This window comes from Aythya ferina (genome assembly GCF_964211825.1).
Source record: "Aythya ferina genome assembly, chromosome: 2".
Classification (NCBI taxonomy): domain Eukaryota; kingdom Metazoa; phylum Chordata; class Aves; order Anseriformes; family Anatidae; genus Aythya; species Aythya ferina.
The window spans coordinates 85,451,716-85,463,815 of record NC_140297.1 but is presented as its reverse complement, the minus strand read 5'-3'; the positions used below and the strand labels follow the sequence as shown (position 1 = coordinate 85,463,815).

The window sequence follows — 12,100 nt, the reverse complement described above, 5'->3', positions numbered from 1 at the left end:
TTTGCTGCACAGACTTCCAATTCAGCTACACTTAGAGATCGTCTTTGCTCAGACAAAATAGATAGCTCTGGATCCCTTCTCCCATGACCTACTTGGATTTCCTCCTGTAACTGCAAGGTAAAGGCTGCTAGTGAGGACACATCAGTCCACACATGCATGCTGAAAAGTAGGACTGTGCGGACGTGCTGCCAGACAAGAGCTCATTCATTACGACCAGATCCACACAACAAGCTCTTGGCATGAAAGCATTTGCTGTGTCAGTGCTGGAGTGCCTGCACTTGCCCGTCTCTGTCCTGTGCTTCTTTGCCTATGGGCAGCAAAAGTCTTCCCCCTGACTTTTGACTGCTTGACACTGCTGAGACAGCATTTCACCAGGTAGCATTTTGCATGGAAATTCCTAGATTTAAACCTGAAATCCACTGTGAAGTGGAAAATCTGGCACTGGCATGACAGTGACTCACTCCTACCTGAGCCCTCACCAAGGTTAGAAACCTTGGGCAAGGCTAGAAACTCCAGGCAGGTTGTCCCCACGTCACCCAGAGCAGAGTGACAAGGGACACTTCCCACAGCTGAGCAGAGGTGGAGGCCTCAGCCCAGGTGCTCCTGGAGGAAGCCCTGACTCCTCAGGTCTTTCTGGTTCATATCACCGTGCTCCCAGGCTCCACGCCTGGTTGGCCCATTGCAGGCATCTCCCTGGTCAGCTTCTACTCCAAGTCCCTAAGCCACCTCCATGGGCTGACACGGAGGTGCCCTCTTGTGGCACCCACACAGCACCCTCACCATCCTGCTGCCCTTGTGCTGCAGGCCCCAGCAGCCATGAGGCTTTCACCACATTTTCACCATACCAAGGTCAACAGCAGAGCATATGACCAGACTATCATCTTCTCAGGAGCCATTTGCGTTGTGCTGGCTTCGCAGTGGGCTGGGCCCTGCGCGTCCCCAAGCAAATTGTCCAGTTATCTCATTACAGAAGGAATTGGGGTGGTCAAACTTGATTTACCCTTCATAAATCCACACTGGCTCAAATAATGTCTTGTCATTCAAAGACTTGGAAGTAGTTTGCAGGGAAATTTGTTTCATGACCTTACTGTGGACTGAGGTTAGGCTGACTGACCTGCAGTTCCCTCAACTCTACTTGGCCTTGAAGATGGCTATGACACTTGCCTTTTTCTTTTCATCAAGGACTTCCCCCTAAAACCAGTTCCGGACTTCTTCCAGACCCTCTCCTAGCCTCTCATCTCCCAGTTCCCTGTATACACACATCTCCCCACTCTCTACACTCCTCTTGGCCATGCTCTTCACTGTAATCCTTTCTACCATATTTTGCATCTCTATAGCTGCTGACTGTTCCCACACTGCTGCATTGTAGGACCCTGGTATGTCTTCTTCCTTCCTGGAAGAAGATCAGTAATAGAGAAAATGAGGGAAGGGAATTGATCTTGAGGATCCAGGAAAGAGATGAAAGAGAAGGAAAACCCCATATCCACCCTGAATATAAGAATGTCGACTAGAAAAATCTTGTACAGGTTTCTGACAGCAATTTGTGTACTCAGGCCTCAGCTAACAATGAAAAAAAAAAAAAAAAAAAAAAAAAAAAAAAAAAAAACAGACTTTGAAAAGACTCCTACTTCTGATGTAGGAATAAAGTAGACACTAAAGTAGGGAGTTTTCCTGTTTTGAAAATGATAGTTTCCAAATAAGCTCGTTCTCAGGAGCTGAACAAGGATGCTGGGCTGAACTGCTCAATTCGTCAGATCATCTGAGGACAAGTCTGTGAGAAAGAAATACCAAGCACTGCCATTCCTGTGTGTATCAGCATCTTTGTAAGATGACTCCTCCTTTAGGCTAAGGTCCTGGCAGAGGCTCATTAACATCATGACTGCATTCAAAAACTCGTAAATCAAAATATTTAATTGATCCACAAAGAGCCAAGAAAATTTAGTTTTGAATGTTTGATTTTCCATATCAGTCATCCAAATGAAAATCTACCTCACTGAGACAAGCACTTTGTTCTCCTGTTTAGACATCAAAAGCATTAAGAGGTTTCTTCACTGTGTTTGCCAATCCTACAGGAAAGGCAATATATACAGTAAATGTGTTATTGCCGTAAGGAAAGAAACCAAAGCTAGCTATTATGTCACATTCTCAGTGTGGAAACTACAGTGAAAGGAAAGCTTCTACAGAAATCAGACGACCTCATAAAACAGAGGCCATTGACTAATCAACCTGTAATAAGTCTGACCTTTGGACTACAGCTCCCTTTTCCCTGGCCAAGACAACCCTCACCCCGTTTCCTGTTGCTACATATGTTTGAGAAAAAGTAATGACAAGTCATTAGAAATCTAAGCCCTTCCATATTTCCCTCCTACTCGGTGCAGGAGAAGCAGAGGCAGTAACACAGGTGTCTTTGTAAAAGCTATCTATAGTGACTATGTGGGTAGAACGAAGGTCGTTCTCCACAATAGACAAATTCTTATTTTGGCAATGCTCACAGTTTTAAATGTGGTTTTAACTTCAATTTAAGTTGGCTGGTAGGCCTAACCTCCAACAACATCCACACCAGAAGGTCAAGAAAGAGGTTTCTGGCAAAATAAGATTGCTCCTGCTAAATGCTAAGGATAAACCCTACCTGATGTCATCTGTAATGGTATCTTCAAAGATTTTTAAAGATAGGAAAACCAACATTCTCAGAAGGACTTTTAAGCAGTCACTTGACATGTAACACATTTCACACAACACCCCCTATTATCAAGGGGAACAAGGAGAACTATACAAAAATATAAAAATCATCGTTCTAATCTAATGACACAAATATCAAACTATCTAAGAATTTCACAAAAGGCTGATGGGAGTGTTTAAGGTACAGAAGCACATGCCTTAAATGATACTCCCTTTGGTAGGAATGGGGTATTCTGGAAGACAAACACAGGCCATTTTTTGAAGCTGAGAGTCTTTTGAAGAACAACAGCACCTGCAGAACTCTGAATCCTAGGCAGGTTAATAACAGCCATCGGCTCCACACTAAGCCACACAAGGTAATAAGCTCCACACAGGGAGATCACAAGCAAGTTGATAGGGCCTGTATTACATGGAAAATCCACTGTAACAAATACATGTGAAAAGATCTCTTCTGCACTTCAGCAGTGCAATTTGCTGATGTGCATTCTGCAGATTTTCAGAAGAACCAAGTTCTGCAAATACCTCTTTAATATGTGGAAATGGGTATCTGTCAGTCATCCAAGTATTATCTAGCTCCTTGAAATCCAGACACAGATAAACAGCCTTGCGTTTTCTCTCAGTCAGATCTGTTCAACAGAGATTTATCCCGTAACATCATTTTAGGTAATTTTTTTTACTTGATAGAAAATCATCATCTCTCACTGAAAGGAGTAGTGAGCATCATTTCTTTCTTGGTTGTGTTTTTAATAATCCATAAAACAAATCTCATAGCCAAGCGTCCCCTCAGAAATATTTTCTAAAATAAGCAGATCTGGAGCCTACATAACTGCTGTGTCTGATGGTGCTAGGCCACTACGTCCATCCCTAAATTTATATTGGGTGCATTACTGCTATGTATCTTATAGAATACATGCAAAATATGAAACAAAAGTCACATTTTCATGCAGGAATTTTGATACTTTAGGTAGCTACTACTTATAGCCTGGGCTCAGCACAATGCAAACACCAGCTGAAAGGAAGCAAACCGGTTCATACAGAGGCTCCAAAGTCAGCATCAAGCACTAATGCAACAGCCTGAGCAAATCCTCCTAATGTAGCTGTAAACATTTTTGTATGTACAGTATATCTAAGACTACTTTCCTCCATTTCCATGTCAGGAATCCTCTGGCACAGCAGATACCTGCTGAGTAAATGCAGTTTTATGAGTTATTGTGGCCAAATGGCCAGTCATCAGGACATGTGTCCTTCAAAAGACTCTGCAGCGCACCAGGAAGATCCGTGGTGACAATGGTTTTTACCCAGTGTCTTAGTAGTTCACAGAACTTTTTAATCTCTGATTTTGTCATGCTAACTTTCTGTAGGATGTACTTTATGCTGTATATCAGAGTGCTTAATCTACTTTTAACTTAACAGCACCTCCTCTGCCATGGGGACTCTTTCTAGATTTCCCTCACAGTGGTTGGTAAGTTGCTCAGGAACCAGATACCTATTCGCTCCAGATGATTTATTAATATAAACTAGAATCCACTTGGTTTTCTTTAAGATAATCCATCATGTTTTCCACATTTCTGTAACTTGCTGCTTATAACCCCCTGACCCATTTTTGTGATGAGTCAGGTGGACAGCTAAGGAAAAGAACTAGGACAGCACATTGGAAGTTAAGCTGCTGCCACCTCCAAATGAAATGTAATTTAAAACAGAAATAGTGGACATAGTTCCTTTTTTTTTTTTTTTTTTTTTTTTTTTTTTTTTTTTTTTTTTTTAAGCTGATTAAGAAAATAAATGTGTTCTGAAATGTTCAGCTGAAGCAAACTGAAAAGCATTAGCTTTTGCTGTTTGGCTTTTTCAATACTGCAAACTTTAAAACAACTCTAAAAACGTAAGGGACACATTTCTATGAAGTTATTTTAATACTGGAGAAAATATGGAAATGTTATGGTACAAATGCTGCATGGTTTCAATTTTTCAATTTTCATTTCATATTTTCTTCAGAGAACATTTGAAAATAGACAAGATATTTTCTAAGCATTTAAATGTCACAAAACATAAGTGTTTTGCCAAAATAGGACCACGTTCAAAATAATTCTTTTTCCACTCCTCCCACTCATTCTAAAGATGTCTTTCCTTTTGCCATGACCTTCTGTGATTTGGGATTACATCTATCACTATCTTAGGTTCCCACCTATAAAATTTCCCCGTTTCCTCTGTTACTCAGGTTATAACTTATTTGAAGCAGAGATTTTTTTTTTCGGTATGTTTGTTCAGAGCCTGTTGACACTAGTTCTTGACCTTGATCACAGTCAGAAGCAAATAACAGTCTCCTAACATCTTCCTCTGTACGAAAAGTTAAAATTTAGATAACCTGTATGTATTGCTCAGGTGAATAACAGGCAACATATTACTGGATAGACATGTATTAATAATATGTTCATCAAAAACACACAGAAGGCTCAGAGAGATTTAATTTAATTTACAACAAAATATTTTTTTCTGTCCTGTTTAAATTATAATGGGCTGCCTTCAACTCATGTTTACTAGTAAACTATTGTGTCGCCCATACTGAACCACTGGGTAAGAACAAATTTGGGGGATTAATTCTTTCTAACTGCTGAGCAGATGGTATAAGTGTAATGTTAGGTAGTTTAAATGGTGGAATAGATAGATAAAGGCAGGAATAAGATTATTCCCTGGCAGCATGTAGCAACTCATTTCAAAAGTTTTTTTCTGATTTTAAAACACTCTACCTTAAAAGCCTGAAACTGGGAGAATTGCGTACATTAATTATGGAGAATTACATGCGTTAATTATGGAGAATTACACACGCTCATTTTGCCATGGTCTTTAAATGCAAATGGTAATTCAGGGACCTGTAGATGACATTTAATTTGTATTTATTGCCAAGTGAGCAACAACAAAGCTTGCACGTTTGGAAGCCATAGAGTTGGAGCTACAAGTGAAGGTGGAAACTGGACTGCCCTGTGTCTTGGTGTGGTTTGGTTTGGGTTTTTCTGTGTTTTTTTCTTCTTCAAGTGTTCTTGCACAGACAACTTGAATACGCTGCCGTTTCTACAGTACCACAGTGGTGCTTTTTTAATATGCCGGGATAAATTGTTGGGATGAAAATGAGCTTTTAAAATAAAGTGATTTTCAGTCATAAATGGGAGAAGATGAAAATAAGCTTTTAAATAAAGTGATTTTCAGTTTTGAGTGGGAGTTTTTCCCCCCTGCCTTTTCCGGAGGGCGGACAGGAGGAAGACCTCCACTGCGTACGTGCGTTGTACTGAAGCGCTTTAGCTACACGCTGCCGGAGAGCCACCCCTCTCCTTCCCATTTCCTTGAATTTGTGGTGAATCTGGGGCTATTTCTGCGAATTTTTGTGCTCAGCGCAGGCCTTCCGAGTCCTCCAGCCCTCCGCGGCGGCTGAGCGGGGCGCTCTCCCCTCACCGCCCCGCCCCGCCCCGCCCCGCCCGCCGCGGGTCACGCCACCCGGCCGGCCGGCGCTGCGTCAGCCGCACAAGATGGAGACCGCCGAGGAAGGTACAGCGATCCCCGCCGCCTCCGCCGCAGCGCTCCTCGCCGCCCTCACCGACAGCCGGGCACGGCCGGGAGGGGGTGAAGGGGATCGGGAGGAGGGCGAGCGGAGCGGGACCGGGACCGGCAGCGAGCGAGTGGGGGGGGGGGGGGGGGTGGAGCTGACGGGGCTCCCCCCCCCCCCCTTTCCGGCTCCGTGCCCGTGCCCGGTGGCTGCGGGGGGCGCGACGCGAAATGGCGGCGGGCGGAGGGGGGGGGAGGGAGGGGGGGGTGCTGCCCTTATGTAACCGTCACCGTAGCGGTAACCGCCGCCCTCACCGCCCGTGTGGGGCCGAGGGGCGCTGTGGGATCGGCCCGGATCGGCAGCGGGGCCCTGAGGGGCCGCCGGGTACGGGATGAGCCCGGGAGACCCGCTGGGGCTGGCCCCGCAGCCTGGCGGGTGTGCGAGGCGCTGCCCCCGGCCCCCGCTGCCCTGCCTCGATGCCTCGAGTGCTCCCTTCTGCCAGGGGTAACGCTGCGCTTAGCTGCTCTACAGCCTGCTCGGAATACCCAAAATATAAAGCGGTGCAGGAGCCCAGGTGCTTCCCTCTGTCTTTTACAAGAGATGAGTACCTCACGTTGAAAAAGTTGTCCGAAAGATTGCAGCGACGTGTTTGTAACGCGTAGTTCCCGTTTGGGGGTACTGCGTGGCTTGAAGCCAAGCGTTACATTGCTGTGCGGCTCGAGCTGGCAGCGCAGACCCTTCATCATAAACCCAAACAAATAAAGGAGCTGCGCGGTGCTTCTCGGCAGCACAGGAGCGCTGCTTGCCATCCCAAGCAATACCTACAAATACGCGTTGTGGTAGCCGGGTAGTTCCAAGGAATAAATAGCGTCTTGGCGTCTGCTGATGAGGCACCATTTTCAGCGGAGCTGTTTATCTGCTGTCACTTATTTCCCAACTTGAGAGAACTGAAAGGGAAACAGTGGTCAAAATAAGTCAGTGTCTTTGCAGAGCGTCCATTGGGTCATGCTGTAAACAAACTGGGTACTTGTGGAAACCGGTGGTTTATCAAAATATTTGTGTGCTTAAAATCTATCAACTTCTACAACTGCTGCAACTCCTGAGCCTCTGTAGTCCCACTATTGCATGTATTGGTTAAATTAACAAAGTGACTGTTGAGATTTTGTGTATTTGGCATCTAGTCGTCCAGAAAACCTGATTTATAGCAGACTGTGAAGTCGATTCTCAGCAAGGATAAATTGAGTTCCCACTGTTCCAGTAGTTGGTAAATGCATCTTGGTGGACTTAAGCCAAAAAATGTAGTTGATCATTTGTAGTAGGCTGTTAAACCTGGTAGCCTTTGGTCGCGTGTGCTTCTACAAAACATGATCTGGTGAGCGGTGGCAAGACCAGGAAGAGAGAACAAAGCAGGGTTGTTAGTTACATTTTAGGGCATTGTCTTCATTAATTAAACCTTAGTGCTGTGCCCTGCACTTGGAGTTTTGGAGTTTAGACTTTTATGTGTTTTTGTGTGTGTTTTTTTTTTAATATATATATTTAGTATGTGCATTTATTATTACTGTATACAACACCTTACATTTAGTATTATGCTCTTGTCAATGTTACCCTCAAAAGCTCAAAAATAGTATTGAAAGTACGTAGGCTTCACAGTCACTGTCCATAAATACTGCTGGGACATGGTGCCTTCTGCTGGGGTTTCAAACTTCAGTTCCCACTATTAGAATTTCATAGCACTTGCCAATGAACCAAAGAGACTTCCCAAGATTAGAAAGCTTTAAACACTAGCAGCTGAAAAGACTTTGTGCCTTAAGGAAAAGGAAAGCCGGGCTCTTTATCGTGTGGCAGAGCCCCAGCTTCTGCTGTATGTTTCCAATGGACTTTTTGTGACTGTTGGTAACCTGTTAACGATGATATTGGCTCATTGATGATGGCACTTGGTTTCTGGTAGGATTGGTGGTTGACTGAGCTGTGTTGTAGAGTTAGCAGAAAACTCAGTGGATGGTAAGAGTTCAGAAAAGAGAGGCAGTTAAGGGCAGTAATGGGCAGCCCTAAGGGGCAGCTTCTTTGCCTTGGACCTGATGTGGAAGCTGCTCCTCTGTAGCGCCTGACAGCACCAGATAGCAGTGTCTGCTGATGACAGGTGCCCGTGCTAAATCATTTTTTTGCTAAATAGCCTGATCTTCAGTTTTGGATGTTACAGTGGTGAGCGTTTCATTAGAGAAATGTGATGGGCAGAGGAATGTTCCCAAGAAAGAACTGTATTACCCAAGGTCATTATTTCCTGAACGCATACATGACTAACAGGATGCCAAGTGTGTGTGCAAGTAGAAAAGCAGTGTCTGTTACACACTGGAAATCTCCCTGAAAGTGACAGTATATGGGTTTTAAGGTGAATAGTTTGACATGCTGACCCTCAGCAGGGTTTGTTGATTTGAAGTTGTGTTGCTTAACAGTCCAGATTGTTACTTGTTTTGTGTTTATTCGGGTTTATGGAACAAGTGGGAATATCTAGAAGTTCTCGTATCCTTTGAAAACGTAAAGTTTAGGCATAACTTACTTCAGTAAGCTAACAGAGGAAGGAAATCCTTTCCCTAATACAGAATTAATCTATTTTCAGTAAAGAATGCACCGTTCTTCCCAGCAGTTTCTGCTGAGAAAGCCAATGGACCATTAATGAGTGGGTTGGTTGAGAGAGCTCTGGGGGTCTGCCAGGGAATATGCTTTAAATTGCTTTCTGTGGTGTCAAAGAGCATCCTTAAGGCGGCAATGTCACGCCAGCTTAAGCCAGTGTAGCTGCTGGTTCCCACGTTTTCCTTCTGCCCCGTATGTTTGGTGCTGGCCCTAGTGCTGGCCAGACCCTTTGCAAGGCTGCTCTAGCCTGTCAGGTTGTCAACCTGCCATGGGGAAGTAGCCCTGTTAGGAGTGCTGGAGGAAGGTGGGGCTGCAGCAGCTTGAGGCTCTACCCTGGCTGTAAGCTGGAGAGAGCTGCCGTGGGCAGTCACCCGCAGGAACCCTCTGCGAGAAAAAGGAATCCTTTGCTTCTTGGGGAAAACCAGGGGCTTGTGGTGTTTGCAGCAGCATGATGTTGCTTAGTACAGCTCTGGTGGAAGTACTCCTTGTGCATGCTTGTAGCAGCACCGATGTGGTGCTGAATGTGCTTCTGGTGGCCTCACTCAACTGAAGTAGCAAGCTTACAAAGTACCTATTCACATTTGTTGTATTTTGGTTTGCTTTTCCTGTCATCAAAGAGCACAAAGGAACATGCGTGTAAGGTTCGGTAGTGGTAAATGTCTTCAGTAATTGTTAATCATTGGTAAATCCCTTCTGCTCAGCCTCTGTTTAACTTGTTCAAAACTCGGATAAAATTACTCCGTTTTGAAGTTTCTAGCCACATGCAGGGGGACTATCCTTAACAATCTAGATGGTGTTTCAGATATATTACTAGTATTAATTTATGTTTTTATGCAGAGTACCCCTACATATTGGTGTGTATATGCTAGAAATCTTAAATATATAATAAGACAGTGGGTTTTTTTGTTTGTTTGTTTGTTTTGTTTTGAATGAGATGAATAGGGAGATAATGTTCTGTTGTGTTTTTGTTTTTTTGTTTGGTTGGTTGGTTGGTTGTTTTTTTTTTTTTCTTCCGGTTGTCTCTGAGTCTTCGTGTCTTCCACCAGATGAAATCTATCTCCCAGACTTTTTCACTTTAAGTTACTTTGGCTTCATCTTGCTACACGGCAAAGTTTCTGTAGTGTATAATTTGTTTGGTAAACGTGAGTTCTTTAAGCAGAAGAGTAATAAGCTTTATGTCCTGCTCAGCAGATATATGCAGAGTCTGTCGGTCTGAAGGAACTCCGGAGAAACCCCTGTATCATCCATGTGTGTGTACTGGCAGTATTAAATTTATTCATCAGGAATGGTAAGTTCTGTCTTTTTTTTTTTTTTTTTTTTTTTTTTCATTTTTTAAATTAAATATATTAGCATATTTCTAAAAATGGTACCTCCTAAGCCTTCATGTTAACAAGTAAGAAAAGCAAATTCAGAGGCAGCACATTAGTTTTAAAGAGTGGGTTGATTGGTTAGTTATTTTTTAACACGATGGCTCATTATAGTTCACAAAGAATTTAGTTATTATATACAAAAAGGAAGTACTAATAGTTATGTGTTTCAGACTACAGTTTTGCTCACACATCTGCAGGAAACTATAAGCAGCCAAATCAGTATGCAGATTTTTTTCTATCTGCTTATAATTCTGAATGAAAATGAATACCTGACCTCATACCAAAAAAACAAAATGAACAAAATTTTGAGGTATGTGGTCTGTTAGGGAAATGCTAAAATGAAAACTAATTCTGGTCTGTAACACACGCACATATGCACACGCTCTTTTTGATTGTATTTTAATAGTCATTCTTTCATGAATACAGTGGTTTTAAATCTTCATTGTGTGCATGTGTGTCATATCTTGAAATATTTCAAGGATTGGTGTCTGTGAGGATACATGCTCTGAGGTGTTGGCCTTTTCGGTGACTTACATTACTGACGATGTACATTCTTTGTGTAAGTTAAGTAATAGAAGACATGTCATTGTTACTCATAGTCAGCTCATCTTTTTCACTTTTGAAACTTCTGTGGCCGAAATGAACATAATAAGCATGCTAGTTTAAGTCCTCCTTGCTAATACCAATATTCTTTATGTTTGAGGGTAGAGAATTGGTGTGGGTTTTGTAATGGAGGGAAAAGGGGAGAGAGATGCAATAGCGTGTATTAATGGGATGACTTTTTGTTGCAGCTTAGTTCAGTGGCTTAAACACAGCAGAAAAGAGTACTGTGAATTATGTAAGCACAGATTTGCTTTCACACCAAGTAAGTATGTTTCACTGGTTCTGTTTCTTCAGAACTTCATTTCTTTTTCTCTTAGTATTTGTGAAGTCTTTTCATTCAGCATGCTAGACCCAAAGTAATTGTTTAATTTCTGAATTCTTGTTTGAATTGCAGCTCTTATTATTGCAGACTGGTTAAGTAATACAATGCTTTCATAATGTTATGCGAGCCGTAATAGAAGTCTTTTTTCATACATTTCCTAACTGCCTCAGACCCATTCTTCTGTAGTCAGCATTACAGTGGATGGTATGTTTTCACTTTATTGATAAATTTGAGCATTTGGACCTCTGAACGTTGAGGTGAAATCACAGCAAAATTCCAGTTTGAAACACAGCTTTCCATTACCTTTGAACTGCCTGCCTGCAACACTGCTTCGTGACTTCTGTCAGTTTCACTTCAAATGGTTTTGACAGATAATGTAAACAATAATTACTCCACTTGCATTGCACTCAAGGTACAGTGTTTACCCAGTGTTACATCACCTGTTATGTTAGATTCGGCTGAATACCTTAGTCATCAAAATGACTACATCTCTAAATAGTTCCCAATAGGATTCTTAATTATATTTTGACCAACAGTAGTAGAACTCAGCGGGGCCCTTTAGCCTTGTGACAGGCTAGGCTCATTATTTAGTATTGCCAACTTATTAACTGTTGAACGGATAAAGTGATTCTTGTGTATGCTACATATTTTTCTCATTAAGCTCATTTGTGCCATTTTATTCTTCACAACTGCTGAACTTGGCTCTTCACAGTGCAAAATGTATAATTATTTTTTTTTGACTGATCAGTATCTGCACTGTAAAAGCAGTCTTGAGTCGGGAAAGATACTGAGGTTTGAGTATTTTAGGTGTTTGGTATGGTCAAAATAAAAGCTCCCTTTCAGTGCAGCTGGTCCCAGTTAAAAGGATCCTCCCTGTTTAGCCTTTAGCAAGGGTTTGTTTATCTTCCTGTGTCACACACTGGTTGCTCCCCAGACTTAGCACCCTCAGTGGTTTTCTTC

At 42.6% G+C, this 12,100-nt stretch overlaps 1 protein-coding gene across 2 annotated transcripts in view; it reads left to right on the top strand.

Annotated features, from left to right (window-relative positions):
- Positions 1–6,103: 6,103 nt before the first annotated feature.
- The window catches only part of MARCHF6 (membrane associated ring-CH-type finger 6), a 45,911-nt gene continuing 39,914 nt past the window's right edge, over positions 6,104–12,100 (top strand). The window contains exons 1-3 of one of the 2 annotated variants that reach the window (XM_084508647.1): positions 6,104–6,216; positions 10,037–10,133; positions 11,007–11,080. In XM_084508647.1, the coding sequence (XP_084364773.1) occupies positions 6,198–6,216; positions 10,037–10,133; positions 11,007–11,080 (190 nt within the window). In that variant the 5' untranslated portion in view covers positions 6,104–6,197. Of the gene's footprint in view, positions 6,217–10,033; positions 10,134–11,006; positions 11,081–12,100 lie in introns of both variants that reach the window. The other variant, XM_084508646.1, reaches the window with a different exon arrangement.